Here is a 23362-nt window from a genome sequence, read left to right as displayed (position 1 = left end):
CAAGTAGAAGTCACTATTCTTATACTAGATAAAACAGACTTTAAACCATAACTAAGAAAGACACAGAAGGGTATTACATAATGATAAAGGGTACAATCCAGCCAGGCACAGTGGCTCATGCCTGTAATCCCAGCACTTTGGGAGGCCGAAGCAGGCAGATCATGAAGTCAGGAGATTGAGACCATCCTAGCCAACATTGTGAAACCCCATCTCTACTAAAAATACAAAAATTAGCTGGGTGTGGTGGCACGTGCCTGTAATCTCAGCTACTCGGGAGGCTGAGGCAGAAGAATCACTTGAACCAGGGAGTCGGAGGTTGGAGTGAACAGAGATCGTGCCACTGCACTCTAGCCTGGCGACAGAGCGAGACTCCATCTTAACAACAACAACAAAAAGTATACAATCCAACAGGAAGACTTAACTATCCTAAATATATACCCATCCGAGATTGGAACACCCAGATTCATAAAACAAGTTCTTCTTGACTGATAAAAAGACTTAGACAGCCACACAAAAACTGCGGGAGCGGGGGGCTTCAACACTCCACTGACAGTGACAGAAAGATCATTAAGGCAGAAAAATAACAGAGAAACTATGGACTTAAACTTGACACTTGACCGATTAAACCTAACAGATAGGGCCGGGCGCGGTGGCTCAAGCCTGTAATCCCAGCACTTTGGGAGGCCGAGACGGGCGGATCACGAGGTCAGGAGATCGAGACCATCCTGGCAAACACGGTGAAACCCCGTCTCTATTAAATACAAAAAACTAGCCGGGCGAGGTGGCGGGCGCCTGTAGTCCCAGCTACTTGGGAGGCTGAGGCCGGAGAATGGCATGAACCCGGGAGGCGGAGCTTGCAGTGAGCTGAGATCCGGCCACTGCACTCCAGCCTGGGTGACAGAGCGAGACTCCGTCTCAAAAAAATAAATAAATAAATAAATAAATAAACAAACCTAACAGATATCTATAGAATGATCCACACACCAACCACAGAATATACATTCTTCTCATCTATACAAGGAACATATTCTAAGAGCAACCACATGTTTGGTCATAAAATAAGTGTCAATAATTATTTTTTTAAATTGAAATCATACCAAGCACACTATCAGACCACAGTGCCAAAAAAATAAAAATGAGTATCATGAAGATCTCTCAAAACTACACAAATATGGAAAGGACACAACTTGCTCCTGAATAACTCCCAGGTGAACATGAAATTAAGGCAGAAATCAAAAAATATCCTTTGATATTAATGAAAATAGGAACACAACTTCCCAAAATCTCTGGGAGGCAGCTAAAGCAGTATTAAGAGGAAAGTTTATAACACTAAATTTCTCCATCAAGAAGTTAGAAAGACTTCAAATTAACATTTTAACTTTGCACCTAATGGAATTAGGAAAAAAAAAGAATAAACCAACCCCAAAACTACCAGAAGAAAATAAATGCCTAAAATTAGAGAAAAGACTCTGGGGCAAGATGGCCAACTAGATGCAGCCAGGAGGAACACATGCCACCAAGTGACAAGGACTTTGGGAAGACTGGCACATTCTGAGATCTTTGGAGGGAAGGCAATGAGAATTGACAGAGGGAGGATACAGATGCTGGGCTGAAGAAAGAAGAAGCTGCAAACCCTGCACTGGGCTATCCCACTCTGCCACAGCTGTGGCGTGAGTGTAACCCCACCACTGCGTGGCCACTGCAGTGCAAACGTGCATACGGAGGACACCAAGACTTACTTCTGGCCCCCAAGGACTCCTGAGGAAGAGGTGAGTTGAAGAGATGAAAAACAAACCCCTCTCACCACAGACCTCTGAAATCCTAGCAGCAGGAGACCCCATGACCACTCCAGGGCGTGGACACTTGAGCTGGCTGGGAGAGGTGCTTAGAGAGGTGGTAGGGGTAGGACTGCAGTGCGGAACCCAGAGGGTTTGGTGCAGTAATGTCTGCAGTGGAGCACAACCAGGGTTGTCCATCACCCAAGGCTCACCATGCTCTCCTAGGAGACTTTAGCCTTAGAGGAATTGTCAAATCTGAACAGATCGTGGTAGTCTTGCATATGAAATGGGGCCAGTCCAGTCGAAGCACCCCTTGTCTGCTGGCCTCTCCCAGACAACCTGGTAGAGCACACTTGCAGTGTACCCTCAGATGTCCAACCGAGGTGCCTCCAGGGGGCCCACATCATAGGTCCTTCACTGGTAGATAGTGCCTGACTGTCAAGAGCTCCAGCAGAGCAGCCTCCACTGAGGCACACCAGACCACCCACACCGTCCACTGACTACAGCCACCTCTGTGCTGCTTTGCCAGCAGGAACACACACACGCCCGCCCCCACCCCCCACCCTACCGTTTTGCTGGTGCACGTGTGGGTAGACCTCGCCTCCCCTCCACCGCCAGCACCCATGTGCACATGCATCCCACTGTGCCACAGCTGCAACGTGAGTGTAACCCCATCACTGTGTGGCCATTGCCAGTGCAAACGCACCTACGGAGGACAGTGACCCACATGCCACCCCACACTGCCACCAGCACGAACACACACATGGAGACTGGCAGCCCTGTACCTGCCAGCACTGCACTACCCCCTGCGCCAACACCGCCACCAGTGTGAATATGCACACAAAGGCTGGCAGCCCTGCACCCACCAGCACCCCATCCAAGCCAAGGAGCATGCATCCCACCATAATGCAGCTGCTTTTGGCACATGTTAACAAGCACAGATCCCACTGCCACCACCCCAGCAATGCATTTTGGCTGGCACCACCCATCAGTGTTGTGGCCAGAGATCCAAGAACACCTGGGCCCCTCTAACACAGAAGGTTCCTAACCTGAAGGGCCCAGAGAACAAAGCTGGGGGCCTGAATTCAAATTCAAGAAATGCAGAGAACCTCTGTGAGATACTACCCAAGATGATCATCCCCAAGACACAGTCATCAGATTCATCAAAGTCAAAATGAAGGAAAAAAATGTTAAAGGCAGCTAGAGAGAAGGGGCAAGTCGCCTACAAAGGGAACTCCATCAGGCTCACAGTGAACCTTTCAGTAGAAACTCTACAAGCCAGAAGAGATTAGAGGACTATATTCAACATTCTTAAGGAAAAGAAATTCCAATCATGAATTTTGTGTGTGTGTGTGTGTGTGTGTGAGAGAGAGAGAGACAGGGTTTCACTCTGTCACCCAGGCTGGAGTGCAGTGGCATCATCACAGGTCACGGCAGGAATGACCTCCTGGGCCCAACCAGTCCTCCCACCTCAGCCTCCCGAGTAGCTGGGACTACAGGCACATGCCACCATGCCCGGCTAATTTTTGCATTTTTTGTAGAGACAGGGTTTCACCATGTTGCCTAGGCTGGTCTCAAACTCCCAGGCTCAAACATTCCACCTGCCTCAGCCTCCCAAAGTGCTAGGATTATAGGTGTGAGCCACCACACCCAGCCCCAACCAAGAATTTCATATGCAGCCCAACTAAGCAAAGGAGAAATAAGATCCTTTTCAGACAAACAAATGCTAAGGGAATTTGTTACCATTAGACCTGCCTTATGAGAGGTGCTGAAGGGAGTGTTAAATATAAAAAGGAAAGACCATCACCAGCCACTACAAAAACACACTTAAGTACATAGACCGTTGCCACTATAAAACAACAACACAAACAAGTATGCATAATAACCAGCTAACAACACAATGACAATATCAAATCCACACGTCAATATTAATGTTGAATGTAAACGGGCTAAATGCCCCAATTAAAAGCCACAGAGTGGCAAGTTGGACAAAGTGGCAAGACTCAATGGTGTGCTATCTTCAAGAGACCCATCTCACATGCAATGACAACCTAAGCTCAAAATAAAGGGATGGAGAAAAATCTACCAAGCAAACAGAAAATAGAAAAAAGTAGGGGTTGCTATTATAACAGACAAAGCCAACTTTAAACCAGTAAAGATTAAAAAAAAGACAAAGAAGGGCACTATATAATGGTAAAGCATTCAATTCAACAAAAAGACCTAATTATCCTATATATGCAGCAAACATAGGAGCACCCAGGTTCATAAAGCAAGTTCTTAGAGACTTATGAAGAGACTGCATAATAATAGTGTGAGACTTCAACACCCCACTGACATTATAAGACAGACCATTAAGACAGAAAACTAATAAAGAAATTCAAGACCTGAACTCAACACTTGACCAAATGAACCTAATACACATCTACAGAACTCTCCACCCAAAAACAACAGAATATATATTCTTTTCATCTGTACAGGGCACATGCTGTAACACTGACCACACAATCAACCATAAAACAATTGTCCACAAATTTAAAAAAAAAACTGCAATCATACCAATCACACTCTTGGACCACAGCACAATAAAAATAGAAATCAATACTAAGAAAATCACTTAAAAACCATACAATTACATGGAAAATAAACAACCTGCTTCGGAATGACCTTTGGGTAAACAAACGAATTAAGGCAGAAATCAAGAAATTCTTTGAAACTAATGAGAATAAAGGTACAACATACCAGAATCTCTGGGACACAGCTACAGCAGTGTTAAGAGGGAAGTTTATAGTGTTAAATGCCCATATCAGAAAGTTCAAAAGTTCTCAAGTGAATAACCTAACATCTCACCTAAAGGAAACAGAGAAGCAAGAGCAAACCAACCCCAAAGTTAGCAGAAGGTAAGAAATAACCAAAATCAAAGCTGAACTAAACAAAATTGAGATGCAAAAATAATAATAATAATAATAATAAGATCAAAGAATCAAGGAGTTTGTTCCTTGAAAGAATATATAAGATAAACTGCTAGCTAGACTAATAAGAAAAAAAAAGATCCAAATAATCAGAAATGACAAAGGTGACATTCCATCGACCCCACAGAAATACAAAAAACCCTCAGAGAACTACTACAAACATCTTTACGTACACAAACTAGAAAACCTAGAATAAATGCATAAATTCCGAGAAACATGCAACCTCCCAAGATTGAACCAGAAAGAATTTAAACTAATGAAAAGACCAATAATGAGGTCCGAAATTCAATGAGTAACAAAAAGCCTACCAAGCAGAAAAATCCCAGGACCAGACACATTCACAGCCTAATTCTACCAGATGTATAAACAAGCGCTTATACCATTCCTACTGACAATGTTCCAAGAAACTGAGGAAGAGGGACTCCTCCATAACTCATTCTATAAGACCAGTATCAGCCTGACACCAATATCTGGCAGAGACACAATGTAAAAGAAAGCATCAGGTCAATATCCCTGATGAATATGGATGCAAAACATCTTTAAGAAAGTATGAGCAAACTGAATCCAGCAACACATCAAAAAGTTAATACATCATGATTAAGTAAGCTTTATTCCTGGGATGCAGGGCTAGTTCAACATATGCAAATCAATAAATGTTATTCACAACATAAACAGATTTAAAGCAAAAACCATATGATCATCTCCATAGACACAGAAAAAGCTGTCAGCATAATCCAACACCCCTTCATGGTAAAAACCCTCAACAGACTAGTCATCAAAATGAACATACCTCAAAATACTAAGACTCATTTATGACAAACCCAAGCCAACATCATTCTAAACAGGCAAAATTTGGGAGAACTAGAACAAGACAAGGATGTCCAGTCTTGCCACTCCTATTCAACATCGTACAGGAAGTCCTAGCCAGAGCAATCAGGCAAGAGAAAGAAATAAGGCTGGGCACGGTGGCACATGCCTGTAATCCCAGAATTTTGGGAGGCCTAGACGGGCAGATCACTTGAGGTCAGGAGTTCAAGACCAGCTCGGCCAATATGGTGAAACCCCATCTCTACTAAAAATATTAAAAATTAGCTGGGAGTGCTGGTGCACACCTAAGTCCCAGCTACTTGAGAGGCTGAGGCAAGAGAATCACTTGAACCCAGGAGGTTAAGGATGCAGTGAACCAAGATCATGCCACTGCACTCCAGCCTACGCGACAGAGTGAGACTCCATCTCAAAAAGGAAAAAAAACAAGAAATAAAAGGCATCAAAACAGAAAAAAAGTAAAATCATCTTTCTTCACTGACAATATGATTTTATACCTAGAAAACCCTAAAGATTGCTCCAAAAGGCTCCCAGAACTGATAAATGACTTTAGTAAAGTTTCAGGCTAGAAATCAATGCACAAAAATCAGTAGCTTTTCTATACACCAATAACACTCCAGCTGAAAGCCAAGTCAAGAATACAATCCCATTTACAATAGCTACACACAAAAAAAATAAAATATCTAGGAATACATCTAATCAAGGAGGTGAACGATCTCTGGAAGGAGAACTATAAAACACTGCCGCAAGAAATCATAGATGATACAAACAAATGAACAAACATCCCATACTCATGGATGTAAAGAGTCAGTGCCGTTAAAATGGCCTATTTCCCAAAGCAATGTACAGGTTCAAATTACCAATGTCATTTTTCATAGAATTAGAAAAAACTATTCTAACATTCACATGGGAAGTTAGAATCTGAAAAGCCAAAGCAATCCTAAGCAGAAAGAACAAACCCAGAGGCATCACACTACATGACTTTAAACTATAGTAACCAAAACGGCATATACTGGTACAAAAACAGACACATTGATCAATGGAACAGAATAGAGAACCCAGAAATGAAACCACACACTTACAACCTCTGATCTTTGACAAAGTTAACAAAAATTAAAAATGGGGAAAGGACTCCCTATTCAATAAATGCTGCTGGGATTAACTGCTAGCCATACGCAGAAGAATTAAACTGGACCCCTACCTTTTACCATACACAAAAATTAACTCAAAGATGGGTCAGCAATTTAAATGTGAGACCCAACCCATAAAAATCCTAGAAGAAAACCAAGGAAAATCTATTCTGGACATCAGCCTTGGCAAAGAATTAATGGCTAAGACCTCAAAAACAATTGTAACAAAAATAAAAATTGACAAGTGGGACCTAACTAAAGAGCTTCTGCACAGCAAAAGAAACTATCAACAGAGTAAACAGACACCCTACAGAATAGGAGAAAATATTCATGAACTAGGCATGTGACAAAGTTCTAATATCCAGATTCTATAAGGAACTTAAATCAACAAGCAAAAAATGACCCCATTAAAAGTGGGCAAAGGACATGAACAGATACTTCTCGAAAGAAGACATACATGTGGCCATCAAATATATGAAAAAATGTTCAACATCCCTAAACATTAGAGAAATGCAAATAAAAACCACAATGAGATACCATCTCACACCAGCCAGAATGGTTATCATTAAAAAGTCAAAATGGCCAGGGACAGTGGCTCATGCCTATAATCTCAGCAATTTGGGAGGCTGAGGTGGACAGATTACTTGAGGCCAGGAGTTTGAGACCCGTCTGGCCAACATGGTGAAACCCCATCTCTACTAAAAAATACAAAAAAATTAGCTGGGCGTGGTGGCACACACCTGTAATCCCAGCTACTCAGGAGGTTGAGGAACGAGAATCGCTTGAACCTGGGAGGCAGAGGTTGCAGTGAGCTGAAAGTGCCACTGCCCTCTAGCCTGGGCAACAGAATGAGACTCTGTCTCAAAAACAAACAAACAAAAAAGTCAAAAAATAATAGATGCTGGCCAGGCTGCAGAGAAAGAGAAAAGGGACTGCTTATACACTGTAGGTGGAAATATAAATTAGTTCAACCACTGTGCAAATGAGTTTGGAGATTTCCCAAATAACTGAAAACAGAGCTACCATTTGACATAGCAATCTCATTGCTGGACATATACACAAAGGAAAACAAATCACTCTACCAAAAAGACATACGCACTTGTATGTTCACTGCTACACTATTCACAATAGCAAAGACATGGATCAACCTAAGTGTCCATCCATGGTAGAGTAGATAAAGAAAATGTGGTAAATATATACCATGGAATACTACACAGCCATAAAAAGAACAAAATCATGTCCTTTGCAGCAACACGGATGCAGCTCTTGGTCATTATCCTAAGTGAATTAACACAGGAACAGAAAACCAAAGACTGCATGTTCTCACTTATAAGTGGGAGCTAAACATTGGGTATAGATGGACATAAAGATGGGAACAATCAACACTGGAGACTATTAGAAGGAGGAAGAAGGGAGGGGATAAAAGGCTAAGAAAACTACCTACTGGGGACTATGTTCAGTACCTGAGAGATGGTATAAATCGTACCCCAAACCTCAGCATCACGCAATATACCAATGTAACAAACCTGTACATATACCACCTGAACCTAAAATAAAATAGGGCACCCAATTATTAGAGAACAATCATTCTTTTCAAGCACACATGCAACATTTATCAAAGTTGATCACAAACTTAACCTTAAAAGATGTCTCAGGGAACTTCAAAGAATCAATATCATGCAAAGTTATCTGACAAAAATGCAATTACATTAATAATGTAATTAAAAGAAATTTCTAAAATTAAATAATTTAGATATTTTAAAATTCCAAATGATTCATGTGTCAAAGAAGCAATTGTGATGGGAATGTTTCAATACTTTTAGAACAGAATAAAAATGGAAATACTATATATCAAAATAGAATGCTTCAAGAAAAATTCAGTCTTAAAAGGTCAGAGTAAAAAGAAAAACTGAAAATTAATAGATTAAATGTGTAATTTAAGAAGTTAGATTTTTAAAAAAAACCCACCAAAAAATTAAATAAAAGGAGATAATAAGAAAATGGCAGAAATAAAGGAGGTAGAAGACGAACAAATAATAGAGAGGACCGACAAAGAACAACAACAAAATGCTGAGTTCTTTAAAATGATGACAAAAATACTCAAACCTCTGACAAGATTTTTTTTAAAAGAGAGGGAGAAATAAAACAAAGTAATATCAGAAATGGAAAGGGGGACAAAAACCACATGTAAAACCAGATTTACGAGCGGTAAGATTATAATGAATAACTTTATTATAATAAATTTGAAAATATAAAGAAAATGGACAAATTCCTAAAAATCTCATTCACTGAAACTAATCAAGAAGAAATAGAAAACGTGAGTAGTCCTATAATCATTAAAGGAATTGAATTTTTTTAAAAATCTTCTAAGAAGGAAAAAGATCAAGATCAGATAATTTTTCAGACAAGTTCTACCAAATCTTCAAGGAACAAATAATTCCCATGATATGCAAAATATTGCAGAATATTAAAAAAAGAGATATTCCATAATCCATTCTACCAAACTAGTATAAGATAAATACTAATTCAGACAAAGACACTACTAAAAGGAAAATTACAGCTCAATATCTATCCTAAATATTGAAAAATCTTAAATATTAGCAAACTGAATTCAACAGTTTATAAAAAAAGATAATATATCATGACCAAGTTGAACTTGTCCCAAAAATGCAATAGTAGTTTAACGTCAGAAAAATCTATTAAATGTTTCTCACCAAAGAAAAATAACATAATCATTTCAATCAATGCAGGAAAAAAAAGCTTTTGATAAAATATAACACCAAATTAGTATTTTAGCTAGGAAATGAAGGAAAGTTCCTTATTTTTGATCAAGAATATCTACTTACAGCAAACATCACAGGTTTGTTTTTTGTTTTTTTTTATCTAGAAATGATTTTAAACTTACAGGAAAATGGTGTTAATAATAACAGAAGGCCAGGCACAGTAGCTCACACCTGTAATCCCAACACTTTGGGAGGCCAAGGCAGAAGGGATCACTTGAGGTCAGGAGTTCAAGACCAGTCTGGGCAACATAGCAAGTTCTCATCGCTACAAAAGATTTTAAAAATTAGCCAGGCATGGTGGTGCACACCTGTAGTCCTAGCTACTTGGGAGGTTCACTTCATTCAAGGAGTTTGAAGCTGCAGTCAGCTATGGGCTGTGCCACTATACTCCAGCCTAGGTGACACAGCTAGACTATGTATTTTTTTTTTTAATTTAAAATAAAGATAAATTATAAATAAATAAAAACAGAATACAGAACTATGTATTCTTTTCCCACATCCACCCACTGTTAACATTTTGCCCAATTTGCTTTATCATTTTGCTTGCTGTCTTACCTCCACATGTGTGTATGTGCATGTGCATGTATGATACACAGTATGAAATCAGTATGTCAAGTTACACTCCCATTTTTATTGCAGCACTATTCACAGTACCCAAGAGATGGAATCAACCTAAGTGTCCATCAACAGACAAATGGATAAATATGTGGTATATACATGCAATGGAGTACTATTCAGCCATAAAAAAGAGTAAGATTCTGTCATCTGCAACAACATGGATGGAACTGAAGGTCATTAGGTTAAATAAAATGTCAGACACAAAAAGACAAACATTGTATGTTCTCATTCATATGGAGAAGCTAAAAAAATTGATCCTATAGAAGTAGAGAGTAGAATAGTGGTTACTAGAGGCTGAGATGGTTAGAGGGAGACAGCCAAAGATTGGTTAGCAGTTACAAAATTATAGCAAGATAGGAGGAATAAGTGTTAGTTTTCTATAGCGCTTTAGGGGAACTATAATTTACAATTTATTGTATGTTTTCAAATAGCTAGAAGACGGGCTTTTGGATGTTCCCAACACACAAAAAAAAGATAAATGTTTGAAGCAATGGATATGCCAGTTACCCTGACTTGATCATTATACATTGTACACACATATCAAAATATCACATTGTACCCCATAAATATATACAACTATTGTATCAATTAAAAATTGTAATAAAAGCAAAAAAAAATTCTTTGTTTGAAGATAAATTTATATACTCTCTGTACTCAGTTGAAAAACAAAAAACAAAAAAGATTGAAGAGGCTACCTGTAGCTAGAACAGAAAGGAGAGAATTTGCCCCTACTAAGGAGTCAAAGTACTTATATTCCTATTCCAAGTCAGCCAATTAGATAACAACAAAACACCTAAAAGGCTTGTAACTTCTGTTTGGATTTTTAAAAATCATTAATAAAAGCTAAGTGAAAAAGTATTAAAAATTATTCCAAAACTTAAAAAGTAAAAAGAATTTCCCAGCTAATCTTCTTTAAGTTCAATGTTTTTGCTATTTAAATAAGTAAGTTTATGACTGGATCACTAGTGTAATAAACCTTATTTAAGCAAGTGGAACTTCAGCCCAAAAAGTTAATGTAAAATCGTACGATTCTGGCACCACCTGGTGGCAGTATATTCCAAAAGCAGAGGGGGTGTGTGTGTGTGTGTGCATTTTTATTAATAACTAATTCACTCATTTATTACCAACTATTTAATAGGCATCTGCTAGGCGTAGTTCATATAAATCTTTAAATCTCTCTTGGAAGACAGGAAATAAAATAAAGTATAGTATCTAAAACAGGGTCCCTATCGCCAAGGAAAAAAAATCGTCAGTTAAATTATGACTGTCAGAATGTAATAAAAGAATCTGTTCTTGTTTAGAAGTTTCCTGAAAGTATTTATGCCCCTAGAACTTTCAAGCAAGAAGTCCTTAGGAGTGTATTGATAAACATAGTCTATCAAATCACCACATTGTAAGCAGTTTTCAAGGAAAATAACCAGTGGTTTTAAAATGTCCTCAAATTCCTGACACTTCTTCATTTAAAAGGTTGGCCAGGTGTAGTGGCTCACGCCTGTAATCCCAGCACTTTGGGAGGCCCAGGTGGGTGGATCACCTGAGGTCACGAGTTCAAGACCAGCTTGGACAACATGGTGAAACCCCATCTCTAGTAGAAATACAAACATTACCCAGGTGTGGTGATGCGTGCCTGCAATCCCAGCTACTCACTTGAACCTGGGAGGCAGAGGTTGCAACGAGCCAAGATTGTGCCACTGCACTCCAGCCTAGGCAACAGAGCAAGACTCTGTCTCAAAAAAAAAAAAAAAAAAAAAAAAAAAAGACGCTAATTTCCCTTTCCCTAAATGTAGGTTTGACTTAATGACTCACTTCTAATGACGAAAAGTGGCAGAGGTAGGGGCATGTAACTTCTAAAGCTAGGTTGCCAAAGATATCACCACTTCCATCTTGCCTTCTTCGAAACCACTCACCTGGGGGTAGTCAGCCATCATGTCATAAGACTCAAGAAGCCTGTGGAGAGCCTACCTCGGGAGGTACTGTGGCCTTCTGCCAACCACCAGCACCCGTTTTCCAGTCATGTAAATGGGCCCCCTCAGAAACAGATCCTACAGCCCCGACCAAGCTTCAGATGACCGCATCTCTCATCAACATTGCTAAGCTAAGCCACTCACAAAGAAACTAAGAAATAACCAATGTTTATTGTTTTAAGCCACTTAGTTTTTGGAATAATTTGTTATGCAACAGTATTAACTAATCCAATAACCTATCACTTCCTAGAAGACATTTTATCTATAAAAGAAAGTAAAAATAGCTCACTCTAGTTTAATACTATAATTTTTCCATGTGTTAACAAAATTTCAAATTGTCCTTCCTAATTTATAAGGAGTGATCCTTTTTTAATTCCCCCAATTGTTTCACAATATTATTTCATAATATTTACTACCTTCTTTTTTCTGAGACAGGGTCTTGCTCTGTTACCCAGGCTGGAGTGCAGTGGTGTGACCATGGCTCACTCCAGCCTTGAACTCCCTGGCTCAAGGTCAGCCTCCTGAGTAGCTCGGACCATATGCATGCACCACCACATACGGCTAAATGGTTTTTGTTTTTTTTTTTTTTTTTTGGTAAAGATGGGGTCTTGCGTTGTTGCTCAAAGTGCTGGGATTACAGGCATGATATAATCATATAGATATAATACATAATGTTATTTATGTGCATACATATTACATATGGCATGCATGTATATATTACATGTATGTGACATGTGTATATGTGTGTACATATAACATACATATATGTATGCAGGTATATATAACATATGTGTATGTATCATATATATAAAACACATATATAAACACACCCAGCAATATTTATCACTTCCTAAGTTAATTCAATGAAACAGCAACCTAAGTAGATTTTAATCAGTCAGCAAGGATTTTGTTTTTAACCCCTCTGTTTGCAGAGCAACCACACTAAGCACTGTGTGGAGAACCATATCCTTGAAGTACTTATAATTTAAATCAGATTACTGTTCAAGAAATAATTTATGTTTTTTAACTAAACTTTTTCCCTGGCTCTGAAGATTATAGGTCAATGGAAGAAGGTATGAAAAATTTTTCCTTTACCTCTGTGAGGGATCCACAAGCCACACCACCGTGCAGGGCTTCGTCCAAAGCAGAAAGGGTAGTAGATAAGAATGCTGGTGAGAAATCAGCAGACCTTTGTGCTTTTATCTCATAAGCCTGAACAAGAAAATGATTAAGTTTTTTTTCAACCTTTATATCTATTCAAAAACATAAACCAACTCTAATTTTCTAAATTTTAGCAACTTTAACCCTAATCCACCCTTTTCCCTTCTATTATTTATTTGTTCAACAAATATTTACTCTGTGCCAGGGTCTGTGCTAGATTATGGGGATATGACAAAACAGAGAGAGACGCTGCCCTCACAGTCTTATGAAGTCAACCAGAGACTATGAAATTAGGACTAGAAACCAGGCAATTACAACACAATTAATAAGAGATAATGTAATAGGGAAAGTATAACTGATATAGATTTTGGAAACAATGGAATTGCTGGATGTCTGTGCTAAAATCTGAAAGAGCTATTAGGTAAGCAAGGGAAATGTGACTATTCCTGCCAAAGAGGGCAGAATGTACAAAGAAAGGTCAAGAAGCAAGAGAGGAAACAGGGACTAACACAAACTGTAAAATATACAGTTCATTTAGAATGGCTAAAAGATGGAGTGTGGGTGCAGTACAGCAAGCAATGAGGCTAGATAAGTAAGCAGGGGCCTAACCATGAACAGCTCTGTTGAAGATGCAAAAAGGAGTGACGTGATCAAGTCATCATTTCAAACTCAGGTTCATTTGTGAAGAACAGTGTGAAGGAAGGTGTGGAAGGCTGAGAAATGACCCCCCACCCCCACCCCTGGATATCCAAATCAAATCTCCAGAACCTGTCTGTGAATATTACCTTATTTGCAAAATGGGTGTTTGCAGATTTGATTGTTAAAGACCTTGAGATGAAGGGATAATCATGGATTATCCAGATGGACCCTAAATACCCTCACTCATAAGAGAGAGGCAGAGGGAATTCAATACACACAGGAAAAGGTTATGTGAAGAGAGAAGCAGCCACAAGCCAAGGAATGCTAATGGCCACCAAAAGCTGAAAGAGGCAAGGAACTGATAATCCCCTAGAACCTCTGGAGAGAACGCAGCTCTGCCTACACCTTAATTTTGAACCTCTGAACTCCAAAACTGTAAGAGGATAAATTTCTGTTGTCTGAAGCCACCCAGGGTATGATTTGTATTAGAACTGCCACAGGAAACTAATACAACAAATTATAATTTCAAAGACATACTCAGATTAGTTTGTGAAGAACAGCTTGAAACTGGGAGATCTGTCAGGAAGACATTATAATCATTCCAAAGAAAAATAATGGTAGCTAGAAGAAGGTAATAGTAGTGGAGATAAAAACTTTTGGTACTAGCAACTTTATTGAAAGCCAGGTACACAGTACGACAGTACCCCTTTATCCACGGTTTCACTTCCCATGTTTCAGTTACCCATGGTCAACATTGATCTGAAAATATTAAATGGATAATTCCAGAAATAATTCATAAGTTTTAAATTGCACACAGCTCTGAGTAGCATGGTGAAATCTCACATGATCCCACTTGGATGTGAATCATCCCTCTGCCAAGTGTATACGCACTATAGACACTCCCTGCCTGTTAGTCAGTAGCCATCTCAGTTATCAGATCCAAAAAACGTAGTATATATATAGTTTGGTACTATCCAAATTTTCAAACATCCACTGAGGGTCTTGAAACATATTCCCTGCGAACAAGGGGAGAAACACTACTTATCTGAAGTTTTTCCGATATTATAAAATTCTGAAATTCTCCTTTTTTTTGTTCAAGACAGAGTCTCACTCTGTCACCCGGGCTGGAGTACAGTGATGCGATCTCAGCTCACTACAACCCCACTTCCTGGGTTCAAGCGATTCTCCTGCTTCAGCCTCCCAAGTAGCTGGGATTACAGGCGCCTGCCACCACACCCAGCTAATTTTTTTATTTTTAGCAGAGACTGGGTTTTGCCATGTTGACCAGACTGGCCTCAAACTCCCACCCTCAAGTGGCCTGCCCACCTCGGCTTCCCAAAGTGCTGGAATTACAGGTGTGAGCCACTGCACCTGGCCCAAAATTCTCCTTTATTATCCTTGGTGTTTGTCCACAAGAAATTATACAAAGAATTCTGGTGATTTTATGTGTTGGTTTTGATCATTCTGATGTATTTAGAGCTACAAAAGTTAATACTCTATAAGGAAAATTGTTTTTTAAATTACTTTTATTAATATTCCGGGATATTAAAATTTTACCTGATTTTTAAAAGATGTTCATTTTCTAATGTTCCTTTTATTATTTTAAAGGCTTTTGACAACCTCCGTTTGTTAATGGTCTGCTGTACATTTCAGTTTAGCTTTGCCTGCTCCAGGGCACTGTCCAGTCGCTATGCTAGGATATGGAGCAAATAACATCAGCTCCTCTTAGATACTGCTGTGATTCAGGAATCATGAACAGTAAGGAAAAGGCAAGGATAGGCAGGTAAAGAGCATTTGTTGCACATCAGTAGATGTGCTGTATTAAGTACTTCACGTACATTATTTCATTTACACACAGGTATAATTATCTCCATTTCACAAAGGGTAAAAAAACTGAGACTGAGAGATTTGCCAGATATTACCACAAGGGGACAAACAAGAACCATTGCTGCTTTTTTCCTAATTAAAGAACATAACTTACCTAAAGCAAATTTGGAAAGAAGAAAAAAGTTAAAGAAAACAGAAGTCAGTAAAAAATTCCACAATCCTAAGATAACCATTATTAACAATATATGCCAAATACCTTTATAACGTTCATTTTTATAAAATTAGCATGTATACTATATACAATTTCGTAGCCTGCTTTTTTCACTAAGCATTTATGTCCTGGGCATTTCTCCTGTTATTACAAATTCTTGGCTGGTCATGGTTGCTCATGCCTGTAATCCCAGCACTTTGGGAGGCTAAAGCAGGAGGATCACTTGAAGCCAGAATTTCAAGATCAGCCTGGGCATCATAGCAAGACCTCATCTCTATAAAAATAAATAAATAAAAATTTTTCAAAGATTTTAGTGCCTACATAATATTCCTTAACATAAATGTAATATAATTTATCTCCTTCCTTACTATTATTATTGTTTCCAATGTTTTGATATAAAAAATATTTCAGTAGGCATCCTTACATACACATTTTTGTCTATAATCTATCATCAGGCAATGTGGATGCATGTGAGGATACTTTCTCAAACATGCAAAGGCAGCCCAATCTGTCCAAATTAAAGTACTTCATTTGCAATTTTAAGTGTAATTTCTAGAATAATAGATTTGGTAAGTCAAAAAAAAAATAATTGGCTGGGTGCGGTGGCTCACACCTGTAATCCCAGCACTTTGGGAGGCCAAGGTGGGTGGATCTCGGCCTGAGGTCCGGAGTTTGAGACCAGCCTGACCAACATGGAGAAACCCCATCTCTACTAAAAATACAAAAGAAAAAAATAGCTGGGCGTGGTAGCACACGCCTGTAATCCCAGTTACTTAGGAGGCTGAGGCAGAAGAATCGCTTGAACCCGGGAGGCGGAGGTTGTGGTGAGCCAAGATTGTGCCATTGCACTCCAGCCTGGGCAACAAGAGCAAAACTTCGTCTTAAAAAAAGAATAAAATTAACTAACAGAACAAAACTTCAGAGAAGTAGTATGTATATAAATGAGACAAAGACGAGTTTTGTGATATGACACTACCAGTTTTTCTTCTACTTTGGTGGCTGCTTCTTCTCAGACTCATTATCGTCTAATCTGACCTGTAACTGTTGGCATCACTCAGGTTTCAGGCTTAAGTACACTTATCGTCTTACTGTATGCACTTTATAGGCAATCACTCATCCATTCCGATAGCTTCAGCTATCATATTTACACCAATGACTCCCACGTGCATGCCTCGCCTTCAAGGTCCAGGTCCATATATTTAACTGCCTACTTCCCGTCTTCACAATATGTTTTATAAGCATCTTAAATCAGACAAGTACTGGACGGTGCGGTGGTTCATGCCTGTAATCACGGCACTTTGGGAGGCTGAGGCAGGTGGATCACCTGAGGTCACGAGTTCGAGACCAGCCTGGCCACCACGCTGAAACTTTGTCTCTACTAAAAATATAAAAAATTAACCGGGCATGGTGTTGGGTGCCTGTAATCCCAGCTACTGAGGAGGCTAAGGCAGGAGAATCACTTGAACCTGGGAGCCTGAGCCGAGATCTTGCCATTGCACTCCAGCCTGGGCGACAAGAGCAAAACTTCATCTCAAAAAAAAAAAAAAAAAAAAATTTACACAAGTACTAAATTGAATGTATGATCCGCCTCCCTCAAACCTGCTCTTCTTCCAGTACTCCTGATCTCAGGAAATGGTACCACTCAGTTTCTCAAAGCAAAAGTCAGGGAATCATCTCTGACACTTTTCTGTACGTCACTACCATCTCAGCCAAACAATTACCAAATCCCATTAATATTCTCTCCTAGGCTGAGCACAGTGGCTCACATCTGTAATCCCAGCATATTGGGAGGCTGAGGCAGGTGGATTGCTTGAGGCCAGCAGTTCGAGACCCGCCTGGCCAACAGCAAAACCCCATCTCTACTAAAAATACAAAAATTAGCCATGTGTGATGGTGCATGTCTGTAGTCCCAGCTACTGAGGAGGCTTAGGCACAAGAATTGCCGGAACCAGAAGGCAGAGGTTGGAGTGAGCCGAGATTGCACCACTGCACTCCAACCTGGACAACAGAGTGAGACTCTGTCTCAAAAACAAACAAAAAAAAATTATCCTTCCTAAATATCTCTCATATTAATCAACACTATAACCTCTGCATTAATAATACAAGTCACCATCACTTTTGGTCTGGAACACAGTAATAGGTACGTAACTAATCTTCATGAATATTTTCTTCCTCCTTTTCAATCACTTGTCCACATCCAAGACTGATCTTTTTAAAACACATATTACAGTATACCCTTCTTATGAGTTTCCATTGCTCTCAGAATGAAGTCCAAAATCCTTAACTTGGCGTGCAAAGCCCTAATAATCTGACTCCTGCTTACTTCTCTGGCTTCATCTCCTACCACTCTCTTCTTTGCTGTTATGTCCCACTCGTGCAAGCCCCATTCTCCTTCTCTTCCCAGGGCCTTTGCATCTGTTATAGCCAGTGTCCAATAACTCTTCCCTGCCCATCTCGCTTCCCAACTCCTTTGCCTATCTCTCACCTATTCATCTTCCATGTTTTAGCTAAAGTACTGCTTCCTTGGAAGGGCCCTCCTGACCCCCAAACTAAGTAGTGTCCCTTATTATAAAGTTTCAAAGCCCCTTATGCCTTTCCTTCATAGGATTTAGCACTATTATAATTAACTAATTATTTCTGAATTAATATTTTAATGTCTGGCTTCCCCCACTAGACTGTAAACTACAAAAGGGCTGGAACTGTATAAACTTGTTCACCATGACATCCCCAGTGCCTGACAAAGTACCTAATACATACTTGACATTCAGTAAATACAGGTCAAAAGAATAAATGATTGAATAAATGAGCAAAAAAATTTCCTGAAGAAATGAACTAAAACTAAGCCAATGGACGAATAACAGGCAAGCAGAGAGCCAAATTATGAATGAACTCCCATTGACAATTGCTACAAAGAAAATAAAATACCTAGCAATACAGCTAACAAGGGACATGAAGGACCTCTTCAAGGAGAACTACAAACCACTGCTCCAAGAAATCAGAGAGGACACAAACTAACAGAAAAACATTCCATGCTCATGGATCTCATGGATAGGAAGAATTAATATCATGAAAATGGCCATATTGCCCAAAGTAATTTATAGATTCAATGCTATTCCCATTAAACTACCATTGACATTCTTTGCAGAATTTTAAAAAACTATTTTAAATTCACACAAAACCAAAAAGGAGCCTGTATAGCCAAGACAATCTGAAGCAAAAAGAATGAAGCTGCAGGCATCACGCTACCCAACTTCAAACTATACTACAAGGCTCTAGTAATCAAAACAGCTTGGTACTGATACAAAAACAGACACATAGACCAATGCAACAGAACAAAGAACTCAGAAATAAGACCACACACCTACAACCATCTGGTCTTCAACAAACCTGACAAAAACAAGCAATGGGGAAAGGATTCCCTATTTAACAAATGATGCTGGGAGAACCGGTTAGCCATATGCATGAAACTGAAACTGGACCCCTTCCTTACACTTTACACAAAAATTGACTCAAGATGGATTATAGACTTAAATGTAAAACCCAAAACTACAGAAAAAACCCAAAACCTAGAAGAAAATCTAAGCAATACCATTCAGAACATAGACACAAGTAAAGATTTCATGATGAAAATGCCAAAAGCAATTGGAACAAAAGCAAAATTGACAAATGGGATCTAATTAAACTAAAGAACTTCTGCATCGCAAAAGAAACTACCATGGTAGAAAATGGGAGAAAATTTTTTCAATCTATCCATTCTACAAAGATCTAATATTCAAACTCTACAAGGAACTTAAACAAATTTACAAGAAAAAACAAAAAACCCATTAAAAAGTGCACTAAGGACATGAACAGATACTTCTCAAAAGAAGACATTCATGCGGCCAACAAACATATAAAAAAAAAGCTCAACATCACTGATCATTAGAGAAATGCACAACAAAACCACAATGAGATACCATCTCACACCAATCAGAATGGCAATTACTAAAAAGTCAAGAAACAACAAATGCTGGCAAGCTTGCAGAGAAATAGGAATGCTTTTACACTGTTGGTGGGAGTGTAAATTAATTCAACCATCGTGGAAGACAGTGTGGCAATTCCTCAAAGACCTAGAGGCAGAAATACCATTTGACCCAGCAATGCCATTACTGGGTATATACACAAAGGAATATAAATCATTCTATTATAAATATACATGCACACATATGTTCATTGCAGCACTATTCACAATAGCAAAGACATGAAATCAACCCAAATGCCCATCAATGATAGACTGAATAAAGAAAATGTGATACACATACACAAAGGAATACTATGCAGCCATAAAAAGGAATGAGATTATGTCCTTTGCAGGGACATGGATGGAGCTGGAAGTCATCATTCTCAGCAAACTAATGCAGGAAAAGAAAACCAAACACTGTGTGTTCTCACTTATAAGCAGGAGTTGAACAATAAGAACACATGGACACATGGAAGGGAACAACACACACTGGGGCCTGTTGGAGGTTGTCGGGGAAAGGGAGAGCTTCAGGAAAAATAGCTAATGGATGCTGAACTTAATACCTAGGTGACAGGATGATTTGTACAGCAAACCACCATGGCACACGTTTACCTATGTAACAAACCTGCGCATCCTGCACATGTACCCCGGAACTTACAATAAAAGTTGGGGGAAAAAAAAAAAAACTAAGCCAATGTTTAAGGCAGTGCTGAAATATAAGGAATGCTACAAGAATGAACATAAACCACAGGAGAAAGATGGCTTCTTGAACTGTATTTGGAATTGTATTAAGATGGCAGCTGAAGGTAGTGATGGAAGTAGAAATTAAAGTTGAATTTTGGGACCATGCTCTCTTATTTAATTATTAACTGGAAATATGCCATGGATATTGATCAATTAGAATGACAGATGACAAATTAAAGATTTTCTGGTGCTTTACAACCTTCAAAATAGTAACAAGTTAATTTGAATCTAGTCACAGAATCATTGCACAGTATTTTAACTTCTGTTTTCTCCCATAAAACAAAGAAAGCTGTTCAAAGCAATGAAATCAATGATAAAGCTAAGACTAATGCCAATTTCTAACTCCAATTCTGATTCTCCTTCTGACTACCCTGCCTTTAAAATATTTTCCTCAGATCACAAGCTAAATCTGAACAAAAGAAAATATTTGTTGTTCAGCCGGGCACGGTGGCTGATGCCTGTAATCCCAGCACTTGGGAAGGCTAAGGCGGGAGGATCACTTGAGCTCATAAGTTCAAGAACAGTCTAGGCTATGTGGCAAAACCACATCTCTACAAAAAACACAAAACTTAGTCAGGCATGATGGTGTGCACCTGTAGTCCCAGCCACTCAGGAGGCTGAGGTGGGAAGATGGCTTGAGCCCAGAAGGTGGAGGTTGCAGTGAGCCAAGATCACACCACTAGACTCCAGCCAGAGCAATAGAGCCAGACCTCATCTCAAAAAAAAAAAAGAAAAAGAAAAAACAAAAAGAAAGAAAGAAAGAAAGAAAGAAAGAAAATATCTGTTGTTCAAATATCTGTTCATTGTTTTTAGAAGTTTCAAATGACACTAACATTCCTTCCTTCTCCCCTTCTTCAGAGAATTGTACTTCATTGTTCAGTGTTCAGTAAATTTCAATATAAGGTAGTGAGGTAAGTAACTTACAGTCCACATAAATAAATACATTTGCAAAACACTGAACAGAATTTTAGGAAACTCTTACTGTGGGAAAACAAGATATTTCTATCATGTTTCAAATCTATAATTTGAAAAGCTAAGCTACAGTCATGACACAAAAAGTCTGAAAAAATGTACAATTTGATGAGGGCTTTTGTAAAAGACTTCAAATTTTCTTAAGAGTAAAGGATACATTTTTAATTACCTCTTATTCAATCAATAAGCAAGTATAAGTACAATTATGTGTACTTTATGATCTAGAGCAAGTGATGATGGTAAAGGTCAGTATATCAAAGAAAGGGGCATTCTAAAATTAAGATTATAATTTAACTACGAGGCCCTCAAATACTACCTAATCAATCAGAGAAAGATGACCTTTGGAACTACAGCTATTGGCTACAGAAAAAAAGTAAAAACTTTCTGTTGCTCCCTAATTCCCTTATTTGGAAACTGTCTCCCATGAGTTTATAAACTACATAAATTTTTCACATATAGGCCAGGCACAGTGGCTCACGCCTGTAATCCTAGCACTTTGGGAGGCCAAGGTGAGCAGATCACTTGAGGTCAGAAGTTTGAGACCAGCCTGGCCAACAAGGTGAAAACCCATCTCTACTATTAGCTGGCATGGTAGTACCGTGCCTGTAATCTCAGCTACTCAGAAGGCTGAGGCAGGAGAATCACTTGAACCCAGAAAGCAGAGGCTGGAGAGAGCCGAGATTGTGCAACTGCACTCCAGCCTGGGCAACAGAGTGTCTCAAAAAAGAAAAAAATATTTGCTTCACATGTGTTTTCCTTAGAGAACTAACTTCTATGGTAGAAAACTTAATATTTTTGAGGTACTCATCTCTATTTCTGCATGTGCCTCATCCCTAAAAAAGCATGTTTAATGAGATGAGGAATCATTCATAATCAAATCATAATAAAATATAAATATACCGTTTGCATCTTTGGGGCACAGGCCCTGCTGACCATACGTAGAAGTTCATGGACACCTCGATAACTCAGACCAGTCATCTTCATAAGCTCCAGTGGGGAAAGACATAAAAAGTCCTAAAGAAACATAAAGAGAGTATTTTAAACACATATGTGTAACAAAGATATTAGAGTTAAAAGGAAACCTTCAATTGATACTGCTTATGTAGGCAAAAGTATAATTTATTGCAGATCAAAGATTTATACATTCATTATAGTAAGATAAAACCTTAAATCTAGCCAGGCACAGTGGTGTGTGCCTGTAATCCCAGCTACCTGGGAGTTGAGGCTGGAGGATTGCTTAAGTCCAGGAGTTCAAGACCAGCTAGGGCAACATGAGAACCTAGTCTCAAAAACAACAAAGAACAAAAACAACCAACCAAAACCTTTAAATCTTATTTACCCTGCTAAGGAGGATTTGCTTCACTACCTTGCTTAAAAATGCAAGATCTGCTCTATATATTTCGCATACTCCATCAATAAGAAAATGGTCTATTAATTTCTTTTGCTTTTAAGAGAAATTATGTATTTTGAATAGTATCTCCTCATTTCAGTCCTATTTCTCATGTAACTACAAATAAATAGCAAAGCTGTTACTTCACCTTATGCCATGACCACTCTCCCCTCAAAATGCAAAAATACTAAATTTGGGTAAATGAAATCGCAATTGGAAATGCACCCAAGGAAGCTTGATATTTACAATTAGCCTATGGAAAAGCACCATCATTTATCTTTTTTATTTTGTAAGCCTACATTTTCATATTTCAAGTTTAAGAAGTATTAAGGTATAAAGTTAACTTGTGCA

The 23362-nt window shown here is 38.8% G+C and overlaps 1 protein-coding gene across 21 annotated transcripts in view; it reads right to left on the bottom strand.

Annotated features, from left to right (window-relative positions):
* Positions 1 to 23362, bottom strand: part of RAD51B (RAD51 paralog B) — an 851179-nt gene that overhangs the window by 824524 nt on the left and 3293 nt on the right. For all 21 annotated transcript variants that reach the window (XR_013396379.1, XR_013396380.1, XR_001446310.3 and 18 more), the window contains 2 exons: positions 22522 to 22635; positions 13163 to 13279 (listed from right to left, as the gene is read on the bottom strand). Coding sequence is in view for 16 of the 21 variants with exons in the window: in XM_077941277.1 (XP_077797403.1) it covers positions 13163 to 13279; positions 22522 to 22635 (231 nt within the window). In the remaining 5 variants the exon portion in view is untranslated. The remainder of the gene's footprint in view (positions 1 to 13162; positions 13280 to 22521; positions 22636 to 23362) is intronic.

This window comes from Macaca mulatta, chromosome 7 (genome assembly GCF_049350105.2).
Source record: "Macaca mulatta isolate MMU2019108-1 chromosome 7, T2T-MMU8v2.0, whole genome shotgun sequence".
Taxonomy (NCBI): Eukaryota; Metazoa; Chordata; class Mammalia; order Primates; family Cercopithecidae; genus Macaca; species Macaca mulatta.
Note: the sequence above shows the minus strand (reverse complement) of the source record. Positions and strands in the feature narration are given on the sequence as shown.